Consider the following 13,473-nt stretch of genomic DNA (forward strand, 5'->3'; position numbering starts at 1 on the left):
GCAGACGTTTTACCTATAAAAAGGCATTCCCACCCGGACATCTGAGATGTACTTCCCAGCCCTTTTGAGGTAGAGGGCACAGCAGGCGACATGAAATCTCAACAAATCCCAGTTCAAGCCCTCCCCCACTGCTCCCAACCCTCAGCCTCTCAAGGTATGGCTGTCATGGGTCTCCTCTAGTGGTGGTGGGGAATGGTGTGGAATTTCAGACCGAATGGAGGCAGGACATCTCGAATGCCTTGGTGATTGAGGTAGTCTTCGATGGGTATCTCGTTTGGAATTTTCATAAACCTTACAATAGTCTTTCCAAAAGCACTCCCCAACCAAGTGAGCTAGTATGCCATCAGGCTCTTTTGAACGGCAATCAGCAACTTCTCAGCAAGAAAGCGATTCTTCCTGTTTCTCAGTTGGAGCAGGGGCACTGAGTTTATTCCATACTATTACTGGAGCAAAAGGTGTCAAAGCCTATCATCCAATGCTGAACTTAAACGTATTGAATTGTTTCCTGGTTCCTCGCGCATTCAAGATGGTCACATTTCAGTGTATCTATCCTGGGTTGACAAAGGGGGCAGATACTGGCATCCTTGGACATGTTGGATGTGCATTTGCAAGTCACAGTATTTCCTCTCCACCAGCAGTTTCTGAGGTTTTCTGCAGCCAGCCAGCATTTCCAGTTGTGGGCTCTTCCACTTGACTGTTCTTCAGCACCCAGAGTCTTCACAAAATGTATGGCTCTATTTGTGGATATTTGAATTTTTTGAGGTATTAAGGTGTTTTCTTGCATCGACTAGTTAATTTCCTCTTCTCCATCTAATGTAAAAAGAACAATTGATGGACGGAATGCTGAACAATGTCAGACATTCACCCCCCAGTACAGCTATATCGGCCTAAATCCATCGTTTTTTGCACACCATGCCATTTCAGTTTAGATCCAGACATATGCAAATGGGTCTTGACCCCGCTCCCCATGGGAACAGTCCAGCCCGCAATGTCAGGCCAAGTCCTCCCTGGACCGGTTACAAGCATCCTGGGACCGGTTTCGGGGATCACATGGGTCCCTTACTCACTGTGCCACTGGATTCAAGCTAGCCTAGGTGATGAGGGGTGATTAACCCCGAAACTGGTCCCATGATGCTTGTTTCCGGTCCAACGAGCTCCCGGCTTGACAGTTGGGGCTGGAGTGTTCCCATGAGGAGCAGGGTCAAGACTGATTTGCATATGGGTGGGTCCAAACTGGGGTGGCATAGTGAGCGAAAGAACAATGTATTTAACCCACATCTCGTGATTGGATAATGTTTGATTCATTCAGCATTCCGTCCATCAATTGTTCTTTTTGCTAGGAAGATGGTAATATTAGAGAAGGGTATTGCAGTATGAAATACAGTGTTAATTTCATTCCAAATCTGTGTCCAGAAAGTATGTACAAGGAAGCAAGTGAAGAGCAATTTATGTAAATCTGCCTGTTGTGACACGACCGACAGTTATCATGAAGTTTCGGGTATATATGGTAAAGAGTGGTTGGGAAGAGTCTGTTATAGATGTAAAATAATATCTGTGTTGTGCTTGTAGCGCAGGATGTGGACCATAATTTTGTCTAAATTCGACTCCAAACAGAAATAGGCCAAGTAGTTCCCGCATCACTTCCCCATGTAAATTCTGTGTCTGACTTAAGCCTATGAGCAGAGGATTGATGTAGAATGGTAGAAACTTTAGGATTAGTGTGTAAGAGTGGCTAAGGTAGAATGTGGCATATGGGTTTGTAACGGGCAGGATTTGCATTTATTAAGGGCAGGCAATCTATTGGATTGCAAGAGAAGCAATTTATGTTGACAAGAGGGCGGAAGATTATAAAGAGATTGGGCTTGAGAGAAAGTCAGAAAAGAATCATTGATAGAGTTGATCAATCCAGATTAATCCAAACTTTCCTCAGGCTTTCCAATAAAAGGCTTTATTATGTAAAACTGATGTATTGTGCCAAATGGTAGAACTGAGGAGAAGTAGAAATTATCAATAAGATCAGAAGGCAGTAGGGGTTTTAGAAGATGCATTGATATTTGAAAATGAGTGAGGAGATTGAGTTTCCTGGAAAAAGCCAAATATTCATGGAGAGAAAAAGGAGAGAGGAAAGACTTTTCCAGTTGTAAACATAATGGAGATTGTTAACTGAGGGTGAAATCAAGTGAACAGATTGTTTCACGATGAAAGCAGAGTGGTATTTTTTAAAGACTGGTAAATTAAGGTCACCATCTGATTTAGAGCGCTTTAGTTTTAGGAGAGAGATGCAAGATTTGTGAGTATGAAGTTAATTTGCTTAAAGAATTCTAAGGGAATAGAAAGGGGAATATTAGAAATAGTGTAGAGGACAATGGGAACCATCATTTTAATGGTGTCAAGGCGACTCCACCAGGAAAGATGTGAGTGAGTGACCAGGGCACTTAATTTGTGTTTGCAATGTTCTACACTAAAAGCGATAGAAGTTTTGAGTGAGTGGGAAAACCATATCCGTATTTGAGTTTGGTTGTGTTCTAGGAGAAGTTCGTAGTAGAGAAATCTTGTTTGTAGGTATATTTGTTAAGATAAGATTTTGCATTTGTCATAATTTAATTTGTAATCGGAGATGAGAGAATAAGATGAGGCCTCCTGGAGAAAAGCTGGAAGGGAAAGGTGAGGTTGGGTTATAAATAAAAGAATGTCATCTGCATAGGCTGCAGTTGTAATGCGTTGGTCTTTCCATGTCAAATCACGTAGATCTAGATTGTATCTAATTAAAGAGGATAGGTGAAAGAGGGCATCCTTGACTTACACCTCTACCTAATGTAAAGTAGGAAGAAGTATGTCCATTTGTGAAAATGGCTGCATGAGGAGAGGTGTAAAGAAGGGGTATTAGTTTTGATACAAAACTGAACCATTTTAAGGTATGAGTTATAAAGGACCAAATTACGCAATCAAAGCCCTTCTCAGCATCTAATGTAATCGCTGCTAAAGGATGTTTTGAGAGGTGTGATTTGGAGAAAATGTAAAAAAAAAGTAGTGAGTATTATCAGATACAGAACGTCCCTTGACAAAACCAGCTTGTTTTGACTGAATAGTTTTGGCAAAAGGGAATCTAAACGAAGAGATATAGCTGTGAAGCATATGTTTTAGTCAATGTTGACAAGGGAAATAGGTGTATAATTATTGCATTGATGTAAGCCTTTGCCCTCCTATTGGAATGAGACCAATGAAAGCATCTAAGAAAGAGCCAGAGGATTTGTCTTTTCAGAGAAAAGTGGTTATAAGAAAAGAAAGTTTAGGGATGAGAAATTTGGAGACATGTGAAAAATTCGACAATGAATCCATAAAGGCCTGGTGCTTTGTCAGATTTGAGGGAAGATAAAGCTGTTTGAGGTTAAGGTAATGTCATTTTCTAAAACAGAGAAGCTTAGTTGTCTGTTGAAAGATTTGCATGTGTCAGAAATAAGTTAATTTCAGAATCAGTTGGATTTTGTTCAGGAGTGTATACATTTTTATAAAATTGTGCAAATTCTTCGGATATTTTGTATCTTTGTGTAATAGATTGGAGTGGGCCTCTAGAATAGATTTAATTTTATTCTTATTCTTTTCGTATTTTAAGATAAGTTGCTAGTAGTTTGCGTTTTTTTAGACCACCGTATATTTGGCACTGGATTTGAGGCAAAAAGAGGTTGCAGTATGACTGGAAAATGTATTATACTGAAGATTAGCATTTATGAGTTCTTGTAAATAGTCTTTAGATTTGGAAGTGTAATAAGAGTGCTTCAATTGTTTGATTTGATTAAGTGTCTCTTTAATTTTATGTAGAGAGAGTTTTTTCTCTCTGGAGACAAACCTGATTAGGTAATCACGGGCGGAAGCCTTAAAGGTGTCCCATATCATGTGAAAATCAAGGTTATTTATGTGATTAAACTGAAAAAAGTCATTAAAGAAAGAGGTAAAGGCAATAGGATATATATATATATATATTTATATATATATAGATATAGATATAGATATATATATATCTCGGCAACTGCCCCTGGGTAGTTAGATATATGTAATTTAAAAGGTTAAAATCCTTTGCATAATGTATATATTCTAACCCTGCTTTAAGAAATAGAGGGTAAGTTACCAGACCTTAGATCGAGTGGCATATTTATGGGATTCCAGGGTTGGAAGAATAAAATTCCACCGTACTGTTTGCAAGCAAGCTGTTAGAAAAATCTATATCCAGCTTAATATCCTCTGCAGTTTCAGTGGAGTAAGCAGAAGGAAATCAGACTTGAGTGATGACTGGAGAGAGTGATTCCTGGTTATAGGCTACATGGTCTAGGCTTACTCAAAGAGAGAATAATGGCATCATTCAGGAAGTCTTACTTCAGTAGTATGATCGCTTCCAAGTAGGCAACAAAACCTTCTTGTTACATTAGTTTCTCTTCCCTGTAGCTCAGGAAAATCTAAATGGCATATTCCAGGTCATGGGAATTCATGGATGCTGACTGAGACAAAATAACTTTAGCTCTTGTTCTCTTTGTTTGTGATGTTGTGCTAATATGTATTTAATCCTTTACTTTACCTTAGAGGCTTTGCTACCTCCTTGTGAGTGCTTCAACATACAGCTTCATGATGATGTGGGAATACAGTCACTACGTGCTTTTTGTGCAGGCTGTTGCACTATTCTTACTTGATGGCCTATCATTGACACAAAATGACAAGGTAACTACACAAAACTTTCTTGAACATATGATTGTCTTTTTTAGTGGAATCTTAAGTTCTTACATGCCTTATATTGCACTACACAACCGTTTTGAGGTAACGGCTGGAATGTTAGAGACAGATCAGATGATAATTAAAAGATAGTTTTAAATCTTTATTGATGAAAAGATGTTATTTTCCAATCAAAGTTTCACTGTAAAGCTCAAGTCTTGCAAAACAAGCATAGATTCAGGCATTTTAACATTTAACATTACACTTAACTGATTACGTCTGATTGGTCACTGTGTAACTGGGGCGCTGGCATGGTATTTATTTCTCACCCAGGAGGGCTATGCAGGTCATGGAGTATGTAGGTTTTTGATTATGTTATCGATGCGGGACAAACTGGTAGACTTCACTATGGACAACAGAGAAGATGGTGATCATTAACCACTTCACCTTTTAGGTGTTTTGATTAAAGAAAATGTCTTCCCCTCATAATTCCAACTATCTAGATTTCCCATGATTGATGGCCATTTGATGAACCTTCGGTCGGTACTTGGAGTTGAAGTACCGACCGAAGGTTCATCAAATGGCCATCAATCATGGAAAATCTAGAGACCTTGACTCAGACATACAATGCATTTTCAGCAGCACTAGCATCTTTTAGCCACCTTCTTCACCGTGATATTCCTATAGTCAATATACATAATAAGCTAGCTGCCACCTTAAAAATGATATTAACTAAACCTCCTATGAAGAAACAAGGTTTATAGCTAAACCAGAAAACTCCTCATTAATGCATTAAAAACAAAAAACTATTCCTGAGGTTTGGATTGCTAGCACCCAGTATAAAAAAATCACTAACATTAGCTTGTCAAAAGTGGGATGACTCGAATTGGAGTGACTTAGTCGTGGCAGCACACTCTGGTGATAATAGGACATTCTGGATCATTATAGTACACAGGAGCATTCATGCAGCCATGTCATCATCTTCCTTTTTCTCTGGAATGTATATGAAGCATAAATGATCTCCATGACTACAATCTTCAAGCTATAAATCTGCTGCACAAACCAATGGTCCTGCTTCCAGTCTATTAATGTTGTACTAAACACTGATTGAAAGGATCTGTTTTGTCGTGGTATCTTTCACTGTGGCCATGACCAACCATAGTCTAGTTAATTTGCTCAGATGGTCTCAAGTGTGGAATCTGGTATTGATGCAGCATGCTCCCTGGTCATTTTCGAAGACTTCTCAGTCACCGCTTAAGTGTAAAGCAGATTGGCTGATTCAGACATTGTGACTATGCCACTAAGAGATCACGTTTTTGAGCCTGCTTTAGATCGCACAGCATCTTTCTGTTGGTGTATTCGTACTGTGAAGGATAAGGCCTGTTCCCTCAGTTCTCAGCCACCATCATGCTTTTAATGACTGTTATAGGAGTCTGCTATTTTCCAGATTGCAGTGCCCTATTTCTCACTGTTACGGTTGTATGCTGAGCATACACTTAGCCAAGAAGGGCACTCACTCATGGATGGATGCAGATCATGCAGATATGGCTTCCTGGCATTCAATTAACTTGTTTTCTCTGCTCCTATTAAAAGCATTGAGAGAAGTAACAACTTTAAGTAACATATTTTATTAGCTGAATATCACGGTCTCTCTGCTCCCTTACTGTCACAAAGTACAGTGCAATTTTAGGGTTGTACACTATTGTGTGTACTGAGCAACAGTTGACTAGGTCCATATACAATATAATGGTGATATAAAGGGGTTTGGTGGCTTGCTGTTATATAGTGGGATGCACATTGCCATACAAATATGTTGAACTCTGTTGTCATATCAGCTCACATTGATTTTATTATATGAATACAATCTGGGCTATGAAGTGAAAAGTACAGCAGCAGGAATGTCCCCTTTATTTGTTTGATGTATTCAGTCTCAGTCCGTATGCTCACCTTGCCTGGCGCCTGCTTCTCTCTCTCTCTCCTCCAAGCAGACGCCTGTTGCCTCAGTCACCATGCCTAAGGCAGTGGATGGCCAGTGGGAGGATGCCTCCATTACAGTAAGTTCATGTGTGCCACTGACCTGCCTGTCATTGGGTCATGTAGGATAGTAATTATGCAGTAGACCATGCCTGAAGTCGTTTTTTAGGTCTCGCCTAGCGAAGCAGTGCATGTGCTGCTCCCTTCTGAGATCTATTGTCTGTTTTGTTTTGGAAGTGGGGTTGGTGATGGCCCTTTCTCCCTTAGACCCGTCCGGACTCGTCGTCTGTTGCTCGTCATGCGTCCGTCACTCAAGCCCCCCTTCTCCGAGAGGCTCCCGTCGTGTCTGACCACTGCAAAGCAGTGCTTGTTCTTCATATTTATGGCTCGTGGTCCGATGTAACTTTTTTTTCCCCTTCAATTTGTTAACTTTTTTAGCAGTAACTTTGGTGGCTGGGCAGTTATGCCGTGCTTGCCAAAACTTTTTTTAATAACTCAGTGCAGCGCCCACTTTATGGATGTCGCTCTATAACTTTTAACCATGCTCCGTTCCTTGCCCTCTCCCCCCACTGCACAGATGTTGCGCTTCATGGTTTGTGAAGCGGACGCTGTTAATTAAAGACGTCTGCGGAGTCTTCTTCCATGTTGCATTCCCCTGCCTTCCTCATCATGCCCTGCGTGTGACTTGATTATTTTTTAAAATTTTTTTTTTACTGGGCGTGGTGTCCGCTTCTAGGTATTAGCGTTTTTATTTTTCATATTCAGGCTGCTCTCAGCCTTTGTTAAACTGTCCCCCTGCCTCTGCAGCACACATGGCACTACTTCTCCTCAAGTTGCAGTCCGTGCTCCGGCAGCTGCCTAAGATCCACCTTCATCACCTTCAGGTTCGCAGCCCGGCCATGGACCGGGGGAGGAGGAAGAGCAAGGATCTGTGATCCTCCACAGGACGCAGGTCAGAACATGGTTAAACTAAATATGCAAGTGGAAGAGTTGTGAATACATATAATTTATTATTTATATTTAATAATCATTTTTTCTCAAATATACTTAGTTACTTTGAGCCCATTATTAGTGTGACGTCCACCCCGCCTTTTTTCTTATTTGTGGTTCACGGTGAGCTGCTGGAAAAGAGGCACTCGGACCCCCTTCCTGCCGCATCGACCGATTACAATTAATTTCAGGCGCCCTCTTCAACCATAGCGACGAAAGCGCTTTTGGAACCCACACTGCTTGCTTTCAGGCGCCTTCTCCACCATAGCGACGAATGCGCCTTTGACACCCACACTGATTAAGTTTTAACCTGATTTATTTTCTCTCAAATAGGACCCTTACCTACATAGAAGTGAACAATGGCCACTTGAATTACCCATTGAAAGCCTGGTATCTGATAAACTTTATATTCCTTGAAAAGCAGCGACATCCGACCAGCTGTATTGCACGAATGACCATACTTGCCCTCTCCACTGGCAAGTTTCAGGAGGCTCAACTGTCCTGATGAAGATCTAAAACAATATAGATCGAAACGCCGTCGACCTACCCAAGGAATTTCACTTGTACCATTGTATATAATTGTTGTGTGTTTTTATCCTTGTTGTTGTGTGACAGTCCGTTCACTTTGATCACTTATGTCACGTCCTGCACCGTACTATTCACTTGAGCACCTGCAATACAGTGTATATATATATTTATGTATATTGTTACGAGAAAAGAGTAAAAATAAAAAACTCTAAATTTTTCCTACTACCACTGCTCCCTAGCGACTTATTAAATACTCGCTAAAAACCCTCCTTTTCCTTTAAGGACCGCATAAGGCCTACTTCGAACCACTGTTCTGTAAAATTATCATTCTACCCCAGGTTCTACTGTATGGGGTTCCCTTGTATATAACAAACACCTCCAGGAAGTCGGACAAGGATCTGCTTACAGCCTTTTCCAAGATTTTAATAGGAAATGGGAGCAGAGAGATTGGATGAAAATTGACCGGGTTTGTGGGGTCCAAGGAGGATTTTTTAATCAGTGGTGTCACCACCGCCTGCTTCCATTCCCCCGGGACGGTGCCTTCTTCCAGAGACTGGTTGCATAGCTGTCTAAGCCAAGGGAAAGTCGTATGGCCATAGGTTTTCCATATTTTCAGTGGCAAAGGGTCAGAAGGGGACCCTGAGGATATGCTTTGCGCCACTGCGTTAAAAGCATGGTCAGAGAGACCCTGAAAACTATCAAGGGTGTGTGACTGACCCGGGGCCCCCTCCATCTCCTGTGAAACAGGGGTCTGGATGTCGGTATTATGCACCCCGAATGAGCTGACAATCTTCCCCACTTTATCCAGGAAATGCGAGGCGATATCGCATAATTCCTGGGAGGCCACCACTTTATTGCTCAGACATGTTAGTCAGATCTATCAGCTCCATCTTGAAAAGTTCTTTAGTTCCATTAGAGGCATGTAAGATAGAATTGGTATAGAAGTGGGCCTTTCAGTCTAGAATCCGCTGCTTGTACACAATCTGTGCTGCCCTCAGCTCTAGCCTGTCCCCCTCTGAATATCCCTTCCTCTATTTCCTCTCCGCCTTCTCACACAACAGGCGTAGGTGTCTCAATTCGTCATTATACCATGGTGCTGAGATTTTGTTTCCTATTCTGATTTTTGTTATCAGGATTAATTGATCCAGAGCATCCACGATATAGTCCTGATAGGTGTTATAGTTCGCCTCAATCGAGGCGGGGGCACAGAAGAGGTTATCTATAGGTGGGGTTAATATGGCATCTAACCTACCCAGCTTCGCCCATTCCCTCCCGACCCGATAAGCCACAGGTATCTTAGCTTGTTTCATCTGTTCTGGGAGTGTGATTTGGAAGAGAACTAAATGATGATTTGTCCAGTTTTTAGGTAAAATGCTCAGTACTTCCGTGTCCATGTCATTGGCAAAGAGCAGGTAAAGTGTGTGGCCTCCTCGATGGGTCGGGAGTTTGATTAGCTGTTGAAGGCTCAGATTAGCACAAGTATACGTCAGTTCTCTCAGATGGATATCCAGAGAAGCATTCTCCCACAAGTTAAAGTCATTGCAAATGCTTGTCTCACTTTGCCATTGCCACCTGTCATTTTCTCCTTCAAGACGCTTCTCCCTGTAAAATCTGACCAGTTTCAGTAACTCTTCCTATGTCTGGAGTGCCAACTCCACTTCTATTGCTCTTTTTGTTGATTAGCCGTAAGGAGACTTTAATCTGTTGACACAGTATCAGTTTTACTAGCTGGTGCTGCTGTGGTCTCTGCTGTTGCCATCAATGTAGTGTGACATTTGTGTACTGTTCCTTGCTCCTTGGTAGCACTTTGGTCTGACCCATTTTCTTTATGTTCTCCTGTAGGCTCCAGTGATACTGCTTTTTCTGAGCATCCAGCTATTTGGCTAACTCCCCTTTTCCTGCCCCTGTTTGCTACCTTTTTGTGGCATGTGCATTAGAGTTATAAGTACCTGTGGGCGCTCTTCTGTGTCTTCCACTTCATCCGCACAGTTGACCAGTGAAGCTCTATTGTTGACTTTCTTGTCACTTTCCGTATCGGGTGATGCTTTTGTTCTCTTTCCTGCTCCCGTTAACCCTGGATAATGATTGATCTTTGTGGCAGGTGTGGGAACTTGCAGCCATGTTAACTTGGCCTTGCCTCCTTTGGCACACATACTTATGGCATAGGTTACAATTAGAAGTTGCGTAGAGAGCTAAGGAGCTAGCTGTAAATACTCCCTCCAGGTGTGCACTCCTGGGTCAGCAGACACTGGTGCATCAAAGAACGTGAACATTCAGTACACTGATCAATCTTGCGTGGAAAGGTTTAACCCAGGATTCCACAGTTGCATAGCACTTTTTTGTATGCTTCTTCCTGTGTAGGAGTAGCAGCAAGTGTAGGCAATGACTGCTAAAGATACAGTTGATCACATTATAAATGAACATACAGGCCTGCTTAAATCTCCTCACAGCTCCTACAACATATTCCTTCTATTTCAACTATAGTTACTACTGTTTGGAGTTACCAATTACTAATTTGGTTAAGTGTTTGCTGGTAGGGCTCCGATTGCTTTGGAATTCCTGGAAGTACTTTTGTCCCAGAGTGTAATTTTTTTGGAAGGCAGTAATTAGACAATAAAAACAATCTGTCCTTAGATAGCACACCTTAGTTAAAAGGTAACTATTACAATTGACATTACATCTATCAGAAGTGATAGGGAGAATTTTGTAAATCTTGTGATTTGAAAAAAAATGCCTTTCATACAAAAATAACACCTAAACGTAGAATTAACGTGCGTTCTAAAAATAAGGTATTAAACTTTGTAAGAGAAATATTTGCTTAAAAGTTCAGTTGTTTGTGAAAAAGGCAGTGCTTTTGAAAATATCCTCTTTGGTAGCAGAAAAAAGGAATCAAAAATTGTTTGTGATGGGCTACAGGATTTATGGCTTTTCAGTGGGTTCACAGAGGCAGTTGAGTTTAGTCCTTGTTGACCCACAGAGACTGATACCTTACTTACTTCTGGATGAATTGGATCCGGCGCCCGAGCCAACACTGGAAAAAAATTACTCCAACAAGTTTGTGAATTTGCTCAATAATCATTTAATGGACTTTGAATGTGTTATTTGGCTTGAACTGTGTCATTTTACAAACTATTCACTAGATAGAAGTTATCTTTAGTGACTATAGAGCACCTTAACCGTTGCTTTACGCAATTCTTTAAGAAATTATTACAAAAACTGTTTTGTATTATATAGTCAAATATGTACAACAATGGGCTGGGTTGGTGGGTTGTGAAATTGCAGAATGTTGACTAACCTATTCTTTATATCACACACAGTAATATGACTTTTGATGATCTGGTACACAGTTTGACACTGTATGTATGCTGAGCACATTTAATCCTAATTCATTGCTTATTTTCTCACAGGTTCATGAAGTACACAAAATCTATTTATTCTCTCTTTTTTTGGGATATCTCCTACAATTTGAGAATTCATCGTTATTAGTTTCTCCATTGCTGAGTCTCGTAGCAGGTTCGATGCTTGCTAAATGCCTACAGGTAATTAATGAACTTCATTCTTTTTGTCTTGACTTGTTGTGTCACAATGGTTGCACTCAATTTGTGTTTTTCCTCTTTATAGATAAATGTAAGAGCGGGCTCTTTCCTAGGAAAGATTATGAAAATATTGTATTTTTACCTGGTGTGTACGATAGCGGTGACCTTATATGTGTTCATAAAGGTAAGAGGCATGTCCTTTTCTTTTAAAAGTACTTACAAAAATTCATGGCATTTAACTATTGATAAGAGCTGTTACTTCTGTCTTTCATGTCTGAGATGCTGGACAGTTGCCTTTTCTTACATACTCTGGTCTTCTCTGTTACATTTGGTGTCCACAAATCTTTGTTGTGAACGAGAATTCTTGAGTTCCTAAATATGGAATAACTCCCAGTTACCTTTTGCCTCTTCACAGTGGCAGGTGTATAAAGAACACTTGTAAGACTCCAATTTATAGAAGTTCTGTTTTCCTGTTTAAAAAAAAATACTGACTTGTAACTTTCTGAGATATTGCATCAAAGCTAAACAATTATACTTTTCATTTTATTTATCCTCATTTTAAATAATCTAAGGCAATAACGCTACTCCTGGCTTCAGCCCAACGCAATTTGGCTACTTCCGAGGGAGGCCCAGTGGAGGTGTCCGGGAAGTTCTGCGACTTGATCGCGGCCATAAGCAATCTGTTTACTGCACCAACTAGGCAAAAGGGGGCTAAGACAAGGCCATTGAGAAGACAGGCTTGGTATACCCATAATTGCAGGGTAAGCAAGAAAATGTTGGTGGAGGCAGTTAAGTCAAAATCCCAAACTAGGACTAGGGAGGCCAGGAAGCTCTACTCCCAGAGTCTACAAACAGCAAAAAAGGAATGGGAGGAAAGGTTCTGGGCGGACCTTCTAGCCGCCAGCCAAGGGAAGGATGCCAGGGGTTTCTGGAACCTGGTGGGATCAAGGAACCGACCCGATGACACACTGAGGACTTGTACCATCCCGTCCCTGACCTGGTTCAATCATTTTGGGGCCTTATATTCCCTGGTAGAAGGGCCCCTTAATGAGCCAGTTTCACCCCCTATCTTGGCAAGGGATAGTGTCCTTGATTCTTTCACCGTCCGGGAGGTAGTAAATGTAATCAAGACCGTGGTACCCCTGAAAGCAGCCTGCCCTGACGGGCTTCCAGGGGACTTACTCCGAGCCTATCCGACTGAATGGGGCATTTTGATCTCCACCCTTCTGAATGCCAATATGGAGGGTGGACCTGTCCCAGAATCTTGGAGGGGGGCGGAGGTCGTCCCCATATTTAAAAAGGGATGTTGGGACAATCCAGGGAATTACAGGCCGATAAGCTTGATTGACTCGACACAAAAAGTGGCGGGGAAGGCGATTTTAGGGAGGATCCTCCACTGGGTGGATGAAAACCATATCCTATCTGATTTCCAGGCAGGATTCCGTTCAGGAACGGGTACTATTGAACAAGTTTTTAGATTAATGCTTCTGCACTGGAAGGTGGTGGAACTGGGAAAGGGCAGTCTTTATTTGGCCTTCATTGACCTAAAGACTGCCTTTGACCTGGTTCCCAGGGAGGAACTCTAGAGGGTCTAGCAGGGTCTTGGGCTGCCCCCCTACATTCTGTCGCTCCTGATAAAACTTCATACTGACAACTATGCCCAGGTGCGGTGGGGCCAGAATGGGGAAACGACTGACAGGATCCCGGTTTGTACGGGTGTCCGACAGGGTTGTGTCCTGGCTCC

At 41.6% G+C, this 13,473-nt stretch overlaps 1 protein-coding gene across 3 annotated transcripts in view; it reads left to right on the forward strand.

Annotated features, from left to right (window-relative positions):
- The window catches only part of DPY19L4 (dpy-19 like 4), a 617,659-nt gene that overhangs the window by 207,814 nt on the left and 396,372 nt on the right, over positions 1 to 13,473 (forward strand). For all 3 annotated transcript variants that reach the window (XR_015309916.1, XR_015309917.1, XM_086966015.1), the window contains exons 8-10: positions 4,576 to 4,710; positions 11,601 to 11,732; positions 11,815 to 11,913. Coding sequence is in view for 1 of the 3 variants with exons in the window: in XM_086966015.1 (XP_086822141.1) it covers positions 4,576 to 4,710; positions 11,601 to 11,732; positions 11,815 to 11,913 (366 nt within the window). In the remaining 2 variants the exon portion in view is untranslated. The remainder of the gene's footprint in view (positions 1 to 4,575; positions 4,711 to 11,600; positions 11,733 to 11,814; positions 11,914 to 13,473) is intronic.

This window comes from Lissotriton vulgaris, chromosome 4_1 (assembly GCF_964263255.1).
Source record: "Lissotriton vulgaris chromosome 4_1, aLisVul1.2, whole genome shotgun sequence".
Classification (NCBI taxonomy): Eukaryota; Metazoa; Chordata; class Amphibia; order Caudata; family Salamandridae; genus Lissotriton; species Lissotriton vulgaris.